Here is a 15,371-nt window from a genome sequence, read left to right as displayed (position 1 = left end):
GAACATGCACTTGCTACTTTACCGAAAGGGCTACATGAGACATATGACAGAAGCCTTAATGGCGTACCTATCGAGCACAAAAACGATGCCCTTCGAATCCTAGAGTTCTTGCTGTTCTATGGCGATGAATTGGGGGTAGAGGGAGCTCTTGAAGTAACGGGCGTTAACCTTCAAGCTCCTCCTGGTCGGCAGATTGATTACGGCACAAGAATGACAGATTTGGAACCCTTGTCGAGTTTGATTCCTAGTCTGATCGAAGTGTATCCAAACCCTGAGTTGATGTACGACGATGAAATTGGACCCTTCCTCCATCAAATTGAACCCTTCCTCCAAATCTCGCATTCATCCGTCCGGGATTACCTTATCTCCTCAAAGCCAACACCGATCAAGCCGTCGATTCTCGACGCGACCTCGTCCAAGATGAACGTCGTTGCAGTATCTCTTGCATACATTGGGACAATACTCTCCGATACCACGAAAGAGGGCCGTCTTCCAACTTTCGCGGAAAGGTGGTTTGAGACTTGGACCACTGTTGCTGAACAAGTTGAAGAAGCAGCCTTTGATATCATCTTCAAGTTCCTGATGTATAATGCATCAGAACTACAAAAGAACCCATTCAAGTTATTTGGGAGAGATTGGGCCCTTACAATACGTCCTTATGCATGTCCTCCCCTGTATGTTACTTCCTATGCAGGTCCTCCCCTGTATGTTGCTTCCTACCTGGGACTCGAGAAGACAGTCGAGCGCTTGTTGCGCGAAGGCGTCGATGCAAATGAGAGAGCGGGTTTCGAAGGATTCTTGATGGCTGTAGAATCTGGCGGCTCATTTTACAAAAGAACCCTTCTCGACTCGCAATGGCTTCCGCAATCTGGCCCCAACATTGGCAGCATACCCCCTGACGAGCCTGGAACCGCCTTACAGGCTGCATGCAAGCGGAACGATGAGAGCATCGTCCGGATGCTGCTTAGATATGGGGCTGATCCAAATGATACAGGACGCGCTGGAGGTCCAGATCCCCTGTATTTTAATTGCTACAGCATCCCTGGCACGGAGGAGAGCCGTCAGGCTATAGCACAGATGCTGCTCGATAAGGGAGCCGATGTCAATTCCACAAAAAGCCCGACTGGAACCGCTTTGCAAGATGCCGTTTGGAGGGGCAACTGCAGTATCGTTCAAATGCTACTCAGTCGTGGCGCAGACGTCAATGCCCCAGGCGGGTTTTACGGGACTGCTTTGCGCGCAGCTTGTGTGGCATGCAAACAGGGAGTTGTTCAGATACTTCTTGACAACGGAGCTGATGTCTGTGCTGAGGGGGGAACCATTTTGTGTGATATAATATACAAATGTGGGTATCGTTATCGTGAGGCAGAAGAAATTGTTCGGATGCTTCTCGACCACGGCGCCCCTATCGATGCTCAAGACAACACAGGCAAGACCGCATTGGAACGCGCACTTGAGGAGAAGAATTACCGCATTGCTGGGCTACTAGTCGATAGAGGAGCGAACCTGGATGGTTTCATTCTTGAGAACAGGCAAGATCTGCTCATGGTGGCCCGGCAATATCGCTCGCTGTCCGGCTTTCAACGAGTGGAAGTGGAAGAGTTCCGAAGATCAGTTCCAGAAATTGAGGAAGAGTAAACCGAGGAAGAGGGAGTTGAGGAAGAGGTAGTTTGATCGTCCGACGAATCGTTGTCTTTGATGTGAATGAGGGATATGGTTTGGTCCATACTGTTCCGCACGCTTTCCATGTGCCGTTGTCCAACTTTAGTGTTGCCCGGCTCATTAGACTCGCCTCATCTGGCTCTTGCAATGCTCTCTTTGGCGCTGGGAAGGCCATGATGTGTCGGCGGCGGGGACATCTGACTTCCGTCCTCCCACACCTCATCATCGGTCCATATGCAGTTGGCTGGCTATCCAGTGGCCAGTGCATCTCGAGCCCTTCCACCCTCCTTTCCGGCCATTCACTGGTCCGAAGGGCGTCACGCGGTAGTTCCTGGGCCAGCTTTTTGCAAAACCCTTCATGATATTCAATCTTTGCAATCTCAATCACTTCTAGCATACTTCTAAGCTCTCCCTTTCGCCTACCTGACTCTGAAACCACCACCGCAGCCCATGGTATAACACCTCGGCCGGAGCCGAAAGCCACACCACCTTCGCGTTCATTGTTCTCTTCTTGTACTCCAGGACCGCGATATTTGCAACGGCAGCAGCGTCTCAAATACCCCATCATCGGCCTACTGCAAGAACACGGCGAGATCAAGCGTCCAAAATCCTCGTCAGGCGTGAGATCAGAAAGCTGGTACGAACGACAGCTGCAGCCAAGCAAAACAACGAGCGCGCGTGACCCATGCTTTGAGCACGCAATAGCTCGAATCTGGCAAACATGGCTGCTGAATGGACACGCCAACCTTGTCTGCCTTGGAACAGTGCGTAAGGTGGCCGCTAAAGTGTCATGTGAAGAGGAGGAAGTGAACGCCCGTGTGACCTCATCCGAGCGGAGACCGCAGAACCGTTATAAAAATTGTTCGAAGGGAATGTTTACTGCAACATAACCACGCTAAAATTCTGGTTACAGTCAATCTTCAACGATGAATTTCTCACTTTCCTCTGGCATCACTGGACAGATTTTCGAACTGGTCGTTCCGTTTGGTGGTTAGCTCATTTCCGCACGCCACAAGCTACCACTGTGACGCAGTAAGCGTCAAAAGCCACCGATGATGATCTACAGCAGATACGCATGATGCAGCAGCATCATCAACCCATGATCTCGATACTGCTTCCTCACAGTCCTTGATGCCGCTGTAGAGAAGAGACACGGGCAACCACCAAGACAAATAAGAGTCAAAGTATCGAAGTGACCCTTCCCACTACAGGGAAGGACGAGTGAAAACTTTTCGAAAAGTTTCCAGTTTTCTGCAAGACACAGCCGCAGTATGTACATACAACGAGGAAGAAGAACCCCAAACCCCCAACCAAGCCCGTCTTTAAATCCCCCAGGCCTCGCCTGGCCCCACGTGCCTCGCCCAGCAAAAGACAAAAAATCACGCATACAACACTGCATGCGGTCGTATGGCCGTGTGACCCCGCCTCCGTTGGTTGGGGGGAAGCCGCTGCCTCTTGCCGCACAGCCTCTACAAAAGGCGGTCGACCCGAGAGCCTCGGGGAAGTCCATCACGCTTGCAACGTCTTGTCTGTGCGGCAAAGACTCACCTATCACTACACTGCGGGTCTCTTCAAGAGCAGAAAAGAACGTCGACTCTTTCCTTCGCGGAACACATCACACGATTGAGACCTCGCCCGAGGCATCAGTCGCGTCCGAGCTTGCCATCAGAGTTGTGTAATGCTGCGCAGCAGCATTCCGGCGAGATGGCGGCATGCACCATCGAGTGTTGGCGATGAGAAAGGAGGGGAGGTAGGTGGTGTTACGGGCGCTGCCGGAAACGGGCGTGGGTACGCGGGCAGGAGGGAGGCACACGCAGTCGAATTCTTAGGTAAAGGTGTTTAGCATAATGCGCAGCTGTCACAGACATGACAGAGACGCTTGCTTGTGGTCCAGAAGATCCAGAGTTCATCCTTCTTATACACACAACACACAGAAAGCGCGGAGAATGCCAACATGTCAGCATACCTACAAGACCCCGTGACACGGCCGGCCACATTCCACAGCCCCCCGTCCATCTCCACCAACCTCAGACCCGCCCCCCAAAACGCGCCACAGTCCAACCACCCTCCCTCCCCCCTCCTCCCCCCCTCACCTCCACCACCCTCATCAAACCCCCACATCCCCACCAAACCCAACAGGCCTCCTCCCCGGCTTCTCAGGGTCATGCGGCACAATAGCCAACGCCTTATACAACCTCCCCATGCCCCCCGGTCCCCTATCCACCAACCTCCCCGCCGCCTTCTCGACCCTCTCCTTAAACCCGTCCCCGTCCTCCCCCGCCTTGGCCTTCCTCACCAACACCCCCGCCCTCTCCCTCAACCCCATCTGCTCCAGAAACGCCGCCTGCTCGACCGGCCCGTGCACCTCCACCCGCGGACTGGCCCCGATCGCCGCGTGCGCCAGCGCCGTGAAGTCTACATCGGCACTGACATCGACCATGCCGGGCAGGGCGAACGGCGAGACGGGTTGGTGCTTGCGGATGCCGCGCAGCGAGTTCGTCGGGACCGTGTCGCGCGGGCCGTAGTCGAGGACGAGGGCGGCGCCGCTCGGCGAGGGTTTCGTGCTCCGTTCTACCTCTTCTGCCTCTTCGCCCTCCGCGACGGAACCGAATGCCTTTTTCTGCGGGGAGGAGGCGAGTAGTGGCGCTCCGCCGATGCGCTGAGCAAAGTCCGCAACGTAGCTGAGGGACTCGGGCGAGATCTCGATGACGGAACCGGGGGTGCGCAGGAGCGCGGCGTAGCGGGCCGACGTGTGCGGCAGGTACGTGCTGTGCGGCGTCGGGGCCTTGCTGCGGGTGAGCTGGAAGTCCGGGACGGGCGTGGCGGCGCGCAGGGACGAAGGCGTGTTGAGCGAGGCGTGGGTGGAGCCGGGCGGCACGGGGGAGACGAGGAGCTCGTGCCATTGGTTGGTTTTGGGTTGTTGTTTCGGGGCTTTTTGGGCGGCGGCGACGGCGGCGGCGATGGAGGCCGGGTTGGTGAGGTCGGCGGCGGGGACGGTGCCCGGATCGGGGGTGGATGAGGAGCTCGCGGGGGGTGGTGGGGCGACGCTTTCGAAGATGTGGATGGGGAGGGCGTCGAAGAATTCGTGGGCGACGATGAAGGGGGTTTTGGTGACGTCTGGGCGGGGGTGGTGAGTATGCGTTTTGTGGGTGCAGAGGTGGACGTACCCTTGGGGACGAGACGGATGTCCTCGGACCAGATTATTTTGAGGTTGGAGTACTTGCTGGTGCTTTCGTGGCCGATGTCCGTTTCCCTCAGCGGAGCATCGGCGCAGAGCAGCTTGTGCTGGGCAGCGCGCAGGGTCGGGCTGGCTTCGATGAGGTAGACGGTCTCGATTGCGGAAGACATTGACTTGAAGTTCCGGATGGCCTATCATTGTGAGCTTCGGCGGTCACCGTGTGTGGATCAATTGAGCAGTACCCGCAGCATGTCGTCCATCAAGGTGCCTCTTCCCGGGCCAACCTCAATCAGCTGCACGCCAGAGCTCTTCCTGCCCTGGAGCATCCATTCGGCGACAAACCACAACCCGACAAGCTCTCCAAATATCTGCGAGATCTCGGGCGAGGTGATGAAGTCGCCCTTCTGGCCGAATTGGTCGCCGCCGTCGGGTCGCGACGTGTAGTAGCCGCTGTCGGGCGCGGTGAGGACCTGGCGCATGTACGCTGCCACGGGGACGGGGCCGGTGGTCTGTCGGCCGTCAGCTCTCTCGCATGATGCCGCAGGGCGGGAATCGAGGCGCAGCACTTACTGTAATAGCTTCGGTCAAGGTCTTCGCCAGCGGCGTCGACCACTGGCGGCCCTCATTCGGCGAGCTGGTGGACGACCATCTTGCGCCGAGACAAGTCGTTCGCGGCGCGCGCAGCTGGCGTGATACAGTGCGACTCAGGAGGCTGGACGGTAGTCTTGTGGGTATGCGCATGGTGGCGGGGAAGCGGAGCGCATGGCGACGGAGACGGCGGATGGTGGGTTGGAGCTTGGGAAATTTCCGGCGGCGCGGGACGAGCTCCTCCGCACCACCTCCGCCGCCATCATCGTCGCCAACACACCCCCGCCATCCGCACACGCTCGTTCCCACCCGCTCAATCCGCCATGGCCGGCCAGTCGCGATGGGCCGACGCGGACGAGGACGCCGAGATCGAGGCCCAGCGCAGGCGCGAAAAGGAGGAAAAGAAGCGCCAGAAGGCCGACAAGCAGCGCAAGCTCGAGGACCAGGCCCGCGCCGCCGAGGAACGCCGCAAGCAACAGCAGGAAGACGGCCAGGACCGGCCAGCCAAGCGGCAGCGGGTGGCGTCGCCCAAGGACGGCGACAGCCCGCGGCGGCTGCTGCGCTTCGCCGCGCCCGGCTGGGGCCCATGCCGCCGCGTCGACAACTTCGAGCGGCTGAACCACATCGAGGAGGGCTCGTACGGCTGGGTGTCGCGCGCGCGCGAGGCGGCCACGGGCGCCGTCGTCGCGCTCAAGAAGCTGAAGATGGACAATCCGACCGACGGCTTCCCCGTCACCGCGCTGCGCGAGATCCAGACGCTGAAGGAGGCGCGCGCGCACCGCCACATCGTCGGCCTGCGCGAGGTCGTGGTGGGCGACACGCTCAACGACGTCTTCCTGGTCATGGACTTCCTCGAGCACGACCTCAAGACGCTGCAGGAGGACATGGCCGAGCCCTTCCTGCCGTCCGAGGTCAAGACGCTGATGCTGCAGCTGACGTCGGCCGTCGGCTTCCTGCACGACCGCTGGATCCTGCACCGCGACCTCAAAACCTCCAATATCCTCATGAACAACCGCGGCGAGATCAAGATCGCCGACTTCGGCATGGCCCGCCACGTCGGCGACCCGCCCCCGCCCGACCTCACCCAGCTGGTCGTGACGCTGTGGTACCGCGCGCCCGAGCTGCTCCTCGGCGCCAAAGAGTACGACGGCGCCATCGACATGTGGAGCCTCGGCTGCATCTTCGGCGAGCTGCTCACCAAGGAGCCCCTCCTCCAAGGCGCCAACGAAGTCGACGAGCTATACAAGGCACGTCTGCCCCTCCCCCTCCCCCGCATCATCTAACCCCAGCAGATCTTCAAACTCTGCGGCCTCCCCACCACCACATCCTGGCCGTCCTTCCACCGCCTCCCCAACACCTCCTCCCTCCGCCTCCCGCGCACCCCGGACCCACACAGCACCACCTCCCTCCTCCGCGCCAAATTCCCCTTCCTCACCGCCGCCGGCGTCGACCTGCTGTCCTCCCTCCTCGCCCTCAACCCCGCCTCCCGCCCCGACGCCGCATCCGTCCTCAAGCATGCGTATTTTGGCGAAAACCCGAGGCCCAAGGCCCCCGAGATGTTTCCGACTTTCCCGAGCAAGGCGGGCCAGGAGAGGGCGCGGAGGAGGAGGGCGAGCCCGAGGGCGCCGGAGAGGGGCGGTGCGCCCGGGTTGAAGGGGGGAGGGGGGGAGGGAGAGGTGGTGGATTTTAGTGGGATTTTTGAGGCGGGGAGGGTGGAGGGGGGGAGGGGGTTTAGTTTGAAGTTGGTGTAGTGTAGTGGGGGAGGGGATGGGGGGTTGGTGGTGGTGGGTTGGTGGGCGAGTGGGTTACTGGGTGGTGGGTGGTGGGTGGTGGGGTTGCGATGTTGGAAAGGGAGGAGGGGAGGAAGGAAGAGGCTGAAGATGCGAAGAGAAAAATTAAAAAAGAAGGGGAACGTCTGAGAGAGATGGGGCACGGAAAGGGGAGAGCGAATGGAACGCCGAGGATGGGCGTGGATATGATTGATACCTGTAATGGCGAAAAAAGATGAGAATTACGAACAATTTCCTAGCGGGACAGGTTCCTTCAGGTGACTCCGACGTGGCACCTGAACCGCACAGACCGAGGACGGATTGGGGCTGCTTGTTGCAGTATAAAACTGTCGACTCTCGACTCGAATCATCGATGCAGCCAATGTATACTAGCCAAGGTGTTCAGCTAGTCAGTCAGATACTACTCTTCTTTTGCTTATGGTCACTATCTCGACTTACTGTCTGCCTTGCGGCGGGGTATCTCTTTGCAAAACATCCGAAAGGACTCAGCTTCCCACCTCAACGGCTTCATGGTGTTTAAATGGTGCTGGACCACATGAAGCTGCGATGATGAACACCACCACCATCCTCCGTTCACGCAGCGCAGGAAACACAGGATACGCGGATCCGGAAGGCCCGCACGCGCGAGAGTGCGCGCTAAGCTGAGTGAAGAGGGTCAGGAACAAGACCGCAGAGTCTTAAATTCGACTGAGAGGTAGCTCCAAGCACCAGTACTCCACTTTTCCACCGGCTTGCAGTAGGCACCTCGCCCTTCGATGTTGGAGAACGTAAGAGATGGAGAGAGCATGGATGCTTTTATATGTGTTGACAGCGAGCTTTCGCGCCGGCCCTGTGGCCACCTGCGCTCGTCCTCTGTCCGGTGATCGCTGTCGTCATTTGCGTGCCAGGGGACCGCGGCAGTCAGCCGGCGGATGTGCTTTTCGCGTGCTGGTGGACAGTATAAATGCGCTCCCCCATCCTGAAGCTGAATCGTGCTATCGGCGGAGCTTCCTATCGCGGGAATGTGCACGCGAGGTGACGAACAAACCACAAAGGATCACGACTTGTCTGCGGGAGCCAGGCTGCGTCGCTCAAAGCATCGCACGATCGCCCTGACCGATCATCATTCACGTCTCATGATGGCGAGCAGCATGTCGACCTTCCGATGCAGCGCAGGATATACGCGGGTTGGACGTGTTGAGGTGCGCGAGTGAGGGTGGAAGAGCGGGGGAGTGTCGCGAAAAACAACGAGCCAGACCGACAAGTGTTGGTGTGCCTTTACGATGTGAAAAGGCGTTGTTGGATTCCATACACCGCGCAGTTCACCATTCCGTGCAAGAGCGCAAGGTTTTATGTAGACGGGAAGAAGGAAGGACTCTGCGCTGTGCCTTGCCACGCGCTCCCGCCGCCAGTCCGGTGACCGCTGCCCGAACTTGTTCGCGTGCCCTGCGGCTGTGGGTGACGCGACACTTGGAAAATAAATACCCGCTTCAGGTGGGATTCTGTCTTGGTCGTCAAAGGAGTCTTCTGTGCATTGATGGCTTCATGAACGTTGCAACTTTGTCAATGACACTTCTCTGGGCGCTTTGCCTGTGAGCTTCGCCAACCTCCAGACTTTGCTATGGGTCGGAGTGTAGCGCTGACCTGCACGCTCATCGATGTCGTTCAGCAGTTATGCCTCATGGTGATGTACAGCATGATGGCTTTTTGCAGAAGCGCGGGATTAATCACGCTCACGACATTGGTCTGAAGACATGTGCGAAAGAGCGAAGTGATTAAAGGTTTGCCCCATCCGCAAAGTGAGTATGCTGCGCCTCGAAGCAAAGTGAACTATGAACCAGCGTGTTATGGCTCTCTGCACTGGCGCGCCCGTCAAGTACGGTGGATGGCAGTCTATGGCTCTGGCAAGCGTCCCGGTCATTATATAGGAAAACCCCTCCCGGCTTGCCTTATCCGTAGAGCAGCTGCTTCAAAGCGGTCTCGTGCAGTTTCTGCAGCATGGGCCGGGCGTCGCATGCGGCAATGCGCAGCTGAGGCACGGGGGCAGGCCACAGATATATACCGCAGAAAGCGGAGGCTCTTATTCCTCTCCAGCTTCGTTGCAGTGGACAGGCGGCCACGTTCCGGCGCAGGTTTTAACGAACCTGGAGTGGCCCGTCACTTTTGGTCTCCCTGGGTGTGCTTTGTGACCAGCGTCGCAAAATTTCCACTTTCCACAAGTCCGCTCGGCCTGCTCGCGCAAATGACTTTTCACTTTGGGGCAGCGGTGATCTTCAGCGTCTTCAATCCTTGGTGGTGAAGGTTATCATCCATCAAAGCGGAGGTATAAGCGAGGGATGAAAAAAGGTTGCGACTGTCGTAGTTGCTAGGGACGCGCGACGAGCGGACAAGTATTTGTTTCGTATATGGACTGTTTGAGAGACAAACTATATGTTGGTCTCAACGTTCAGCAGTAGGAATCAGAAGCCGACACAGGTAGCGAAAGTGAAGTCGACGAAGCAGAGGCGGGCTTTATGACAGGCTCGGGCACCTGCTGCGGGCGACAGCGCAAACTCGACGTTGATCTCGTGCCGTGGTGGCATCGGCGGGGTTGCGCAGGCTTTAAAAAACGGTATCGGGGTTCCTTCACAATACAACCGCGCACTACGCGGAGCTTTTGCGGTGTCTATGTGCTCGGTCATCGACTGTCGCTTTTGGTGGCTTGGGTTGTGCGGTAGGTTTATATGCCACATCCGGCGCATTGCTCTGGATGGCTGACTGACTTGCTGGTTATCAGCATAGACAATATGTGATTGCGTGCAGCATTTCGTTTTGATGCTGAGCTGCAGTCGAACGTATTTCCATCGTCAGTAGTGAAATTGAGAGAGCCATTCTCGCCACACCACTCCAGTATGGCAGTATGGTTCTCAGAAAACCACTCCAGTACGACTCTTCGTAAGGTGGTGATAGACGAATGACTTCATCCAACATTCAAGTCTGTCGACATAGAGAGGATGGACGGTACGCGGTGATTTTAAAGGGCCCCAAGTGAGCCCCCACGGACCTGCATATTTGGCAGGGGTGCACCTGCAGGAACGCTTTGCCGGTTTGGTAAGAGACACGGTCACGGGAGCTGTCGTGTAACGTCACATAGCACATTGCGGCGGAGTAAGCAAAGCGCGTCAGCCTCATCCTATCTCGTTTCTCTCCATGCATCATCGGACATCTCATTCATCAAACTTCCCTCCACATGCCTGACTACCAAACATGAACAGCTCCCAAGTCAGCGGCGCATCCCACTCCTCTCAGAAGAAATCCATTGTGTTCCGCGTCCGAGGACTCTCGGAGGACGGAGGGAATGATCAACACCTCAGCTCAGCCTTGTCGACGGCAGTCATTTCACGCCTCAGCGATGACGAAAACTCGCAAATAGAGACCTCAGTCGCCATAATATCGTCATGTTATGGCTTGGGAAAAAAAGTTGGTCTGGTAACATTTCGCGGAGGAGTCCCGTCGTTTCTCTTCGCGGTGTTCAAGAATCCACTGCAGGAAACTCAGATGGAACTGGATGGGGTCGACATCACATTTGACTGCAACTTCTTTGATTTCACGCAACTTTATGACCCAAAGCCCCCTGTTCTTGCAGAGTAAGTTCAATATCGTGTTGATTCGTGGTCTGGAAGTACTTCCACTGACGCTATATAGCATCATTGCCATAACGGGACTGGACGGGCACGCCTATGGCTCATGGAGAGGAAAGGGTGAACTGTCACGCATGTGGCTTCGCGACTTCTTGTCCAAAGATCTTCCTCAATGCCGTGTGTTGACCTATGGGTACAACTCCAAGCTCACTGGCAAGAGCCGGGGACTCGAGAGAATTCTCGATTATGGGAGAAGCTTTCTCGAAGAGATAAAGCAAGTCCGGAGCACGGGACAAGTAAGAGATTGCTTGATATGGTTGATCCAACACGCGGTTTGATTCGTCTGTAGGAAATGCGACGACCATTGATATTCATCGCTCACAGCTTTGGCGGCCTTATCCTTGCCCATGTAAGATATATCCAACAGCACCCACCTCATGGCCAGATTGCTTACGCATACTAGAGTCTCGTCAAAGCCGTGCTCTCCGCAGATCGAGCAAGCAAGCTTGTCTACGATACCACTTACGCCATATTATTCTTTGGCACTCCACACAGAGGTTTGTCTGTTGATGATATCCGTGGGCTGCTTCCGGATCATGAGCATCCGAGACATGGGCTGCTTGATCAAATCAAGTCGAATTCGGATGCTCTGGTTGATCAGTTAAGCGACTTCAAGAATATCATCCAGGACAGGAAGATTGTCAGCTTCTACGAAGCCGAGCAAACGCCGCAATTGACACATGTAGGTAACAGCAACTCACTTCCCACCCTGATGTAGCTCACAGGGTATAGGATAGTACCGCCGGAAGGTGGCAACGTACTGGCAATTTTGCTACAGCCGTGGGCACAGATTCGGCACTGCTGAACTTGCCCGACCACATGGAAGAGAAGATACCACTGCCTTCGGACCATTCGATGATGGTCAAGTTTGATTCAAGAGACAGCAAAGGGTACCAAGTTGCCATCAGCCGTCTTCGGAGATTTGAAAAAGACGCAGGCGTCGCAGTTTCTGCTCGACTGGGCTCAACTGCTTCACCTGGACATCAAGCATACGCAGGCATGACAGAATTTCCGGATGCATCCATGGCATCAGTCGATACGGAAAAGGACTTAAAGGCATTGAATTGCTGTGAGCGTCGGCTGGACACGAGTTTCACTCCGCATGACCTTGATTCTCTATCCTCCACTGCGTATGAGCTCTTCACGTCCCTTAAAAGGAAGAATTCGAGTACGGAGAGTGGCTTGAGTGAAGTCGAACAGCCTCTCTACAACTTCAAGTGTGCCCTCACACACCTCGCAGGCAATGCGAGCCTTGTTCTTTCAGGTCCAGAGCCTGAAGGGAATCTTCATGCCATGGTTGCGGCGTTCAGCGGAACACTGAGGAAACTGCACAAGCTAGTCGAGCATGCTTCAAGAGAGTTTGGCATCAGTACGATACAAACCGATTTGGAAAATCATTCAGCGGCTGTGCAGAGGGTTCTCGATACGGCATTGGCGTAAGTTTCAATCACCCTTGCGCATATCCTCCCGCACCCTCTCCCAGTAAATTTGGCTGGGCAGGCAGATCACTAAAGCAAAGTACAGTAGTTGCCCGAAGGATGCGAGCCACCCCAAACGCAAGATTGGTGCATCGGGCCACGAAACCAAAGACGCCTCATTGAACATACATCCTCCAAAGCGGATAAAAAGACAGGTCTTCACCCATCCACCCAGAAGGAGTATTTATAGAAGTCCGGATGGCCTCAAGCCCACCACGAAAGCATTTCCAATGACCACAACGAGCTTTGGGGCATCTTTCATCGCTATGCCTCCTCGTGGCCCGGTCTCAATATCTTCGCCTACGCCTCTGGCAATGGACGAACTGGAAACCAACGTCGCGTTGTTCTCTGTCAGTGATCCAGAAGTTGCACCAACGAACGAGTTACCGAACGACCTGAATGACATAAATATTCGACGGAGATTTGCTTCTGCGAGTGCCCAAGACAGATTGACAAGGCACACGAGGTATGAAAGAGAGCGCTCTGCTACTTTCGGCTCTGTGGGCACATTGGTCGGCGATAGAAACGAAACACATCCTGACACACCTTCGGACTGGATCAAGAGGCTGTCCACCGCACTGCCACCGCAACAGGTTGACAAGCGCCAACGATCACGAGAGTTCTCCAACTGGCTGTCAAAGCTCAACGTCCACATCTCTGAGTTGCCGAAGAATGCTCGCCGAAGCTTCAGAAGACGACTAGAGGGAAATGGGCAATTTTTAAATGCTATTGAAGAAGCGCGTAATGAATACGGGGAATTCGTCCTTGTCAAGAAGGAAATTCAAGTCTACGAGGACGACAAAGAGGATGATGTATGATATGCTCTCCAAATTCCATTTGCAGACCAGTTCGTCAACATATCTGAACCATGACAATCCGTTATCACATCCTCATTCTTTCAAGTGCTTTGAAGCTTGCGCGTCCGTCTCGCACCTCTAGCATAACCACAGGTACGTTCGCCTTGTAAGTCTCCTCTCCAGGAAGATTCATGGGCGCTGAGAACCCTGCGACACGATCGATGCCATTCCCACAAGTCGGGCACCCTTTCTTTCTGCTGAGAACCGTAATGCATTCGCTACAGAACTGGTGGTTGCAAGGGCGTACGCTGGTTTCATACGTTAGCATTTGAATAGAAAATACTTGGTTCCAAGAGAGGAGCTCCAGCTCCAATGACTTACACGCAATCGCACAATCTCGTCTGACAAGTCATACACTTTGTCGGCTTGGACGGATCGATATCCCCACCCTGATCCTCGGCAACCCCAATCTCCTTATCGAGAGTACTCACGCTTTTGATCGCATTCAATGCCTCTGACGGACCAACTCTGTTCTCGGGATTATCTTCCATGACCCAGAAAGGATGGCCCGCATCGGCATACGTCTTGGCAGTGACTGGTGTGGGCGGTGGGACGATATGGGTCGCCGCTTCGAATGTCGCCGCATCGAATATTTGGACATTTATGAGGCGTGTTCGGTCCTTTTGCCAATGCGGACCAGGATACATATCTCGGTAGATATCCTGGACGAGCTTTCCGCCTGCTGCAATGCCCATCTTTTGCACGGTATCCGCTACCGGAACCCTTTCATTGACGTCTTTTCGAAGTGGAAATACAGCAGAGCTTTTAGGAATCTCATCCTCTCCATAGCCTTCGAGACATACCCTTGGAATATTGGATGCTGGACCAGGTTGAATTGGAGCTTCTTGAGTCGAAAATTGTTGTCTCGCAGCATGTTGCTCTGGACCTATTGGACTCAGAGCTTGTTGACCTGGAGTGTGCTGACTTGAAGCTTGTGGAATATATTGACTTGGAGGAAGTGGGCTCGAAAGTTCTGCGCCATTGGTCTTGCAGCGTCTCCTTGAGGGGGGTGGTGATAATGCGCTTATCCGTCTCTTGTAGGACGCCTTGATACGCTCGTCAATTACGGTTCTTTGCACGATATCAGACTTCGTTCTTGTGGTCATACCTTGAGCACAAAGCTTTGATTGAACTCCTCACCTGGGTGATAACTGACGAGGTCGGCAAGCTTTGGCCTGCGAGGATGATGGTTCCACCTCATTGAGATTTTGGCTCCGATAGAGACGTGTTGGTCATGCGGGCTATTGCGGATATCAAGCACGCTTGAGTCCGACAACAAGAAACAAGTGTCCCCGTAGGCGTCATTCGACATTCGGGGAGTGACCTCGATCTGTAGCCCGCCAACATTTTCTTCACCCGTGATCTGACCTTCTACGGTGTAGCCTCTGCCCACTTTGGGAATTGGTTAGATTAGCAAAGCAATTCGTCTTTGGGAACAAGAGGTTTCATACGCGGCATAGCCACAAACTGGCGGACGACTCCAGGCTCAACAAGGATACCATCTACCCAGTCTTGACCAGGCACGAGGACGTAGTCCTGGACTTCCGAAGGTTCCTGGATCGAACGTCCAGTGATTGCGTTGATTTCTCCCAGATTGATCCTGACTGCGTATTGCGTCGGACCGTTGCTGTGAAGATGTTCGAAGGCCTCGAGCTCAATCCACATGGCCTCTCGTTGCCACATGGGAAAGAAAATACCGCCTTTGAAGGAAACCTGCTCGGGCAGAACTTGACTGAAAGCGTTGACATTGTAAAGGGGGAACGTTCCAGTGGATGAAGGAAGTGGGTGGATTCTGTCATCATCGGGCAGCCGGCTTATCATACTTCGTCAGCATACCAGCACCCTGATTCCCTCCTCAGAAGCTTACATTGTTCGATGGAATCGAATTTCAAGATTCTCATCCACCACCAGTGTCTTTGAAGCTGCTGTACCAGAGGCACTAAGCTTGGCGGACATCGGCCCTTTCGAGTACCTGAGGCCAAGGAAGTCCGCACAGGTGTCTCCGACATTGATCTTCCCTTCGAAGAAATCAGACGGCCCCTCAACAACTTCAATAAGCTTCTGCTGTTGGGGTGCATTGATTGCCTCGTTGACTTTCAACGTTTTCGTCCCACTGGAGCTTTCCGCGGAGAATTCGGGGGGCTTCGCAATATCTGCAA

At 55.3% G+C, this 15,371-nt stretch overlaps 2 protein-coding genes across 2 annotated transcripts; one reads left to right on the top strand and one right to left on the bottom strand.

Annotated features, from left to right (window-relative positions):
- Positions 1 to 3,769: 3,769 nt before the first annotated feature.
- SLS55_001337 (uncharacterized protein) lies at positions 3,770 to 5,091 on the bottom strand (the record flags this gene model as incomplete). The annotated part of the gene is made up of 3 exons (XM_066772832.1): positions 3,770 to 4,779; positions 4,830 to 5,031; positions 5,083 to 5,091. The coding sequence occupies 3 exons, from the start codon at positions 5,089 to 5,091 to the stop codon at positions 3,770 to 3,772; spliced, it is 1,221 nt and encodes a 406-aa protein (XP_066638111.1).
- A 660-nt stretch (positions 5,092 to 5,751) lies between these two features.
- On the top strand, positions 5,752 to 6,711 carry SLS55_001336 (uncharacterized protein; the record flags this gene model as incomplete). The annotated part of the gene is made up of 1 exon (XM_066772831.1): positions 5,752 to 6,711. The coding sequence occupies one exon, from the start codon at positions 5,752 to 5,754 to the stop codon at positions 6,709 to 6,711; it is 960 nt and encodes a 319-aa protein (XP_066638110.1).
- Positions 6,712 to 15,371: the final 8,660 nt, after the last annotated feature.

The sequence above is a fragment of the Diplodia seriata genome (assembly GCF_021436955.1).
Source record: "Diplodia seriata strain FDS-637 chromosome Unknown scaffold_1, whole genome shotgun sequence".
Lineage (NCBI taxonomy): Eukaryota > Fungi > Ascomycota > Dothideomycetes > Botryosphaeriales > Botryosphaeriaceae > Diplodia > Diplodia seriata.
Note: the sequence above shows the minus strand (reverse complement) of the source record. Positions and strands in the feature narration are given on the sequence as shown.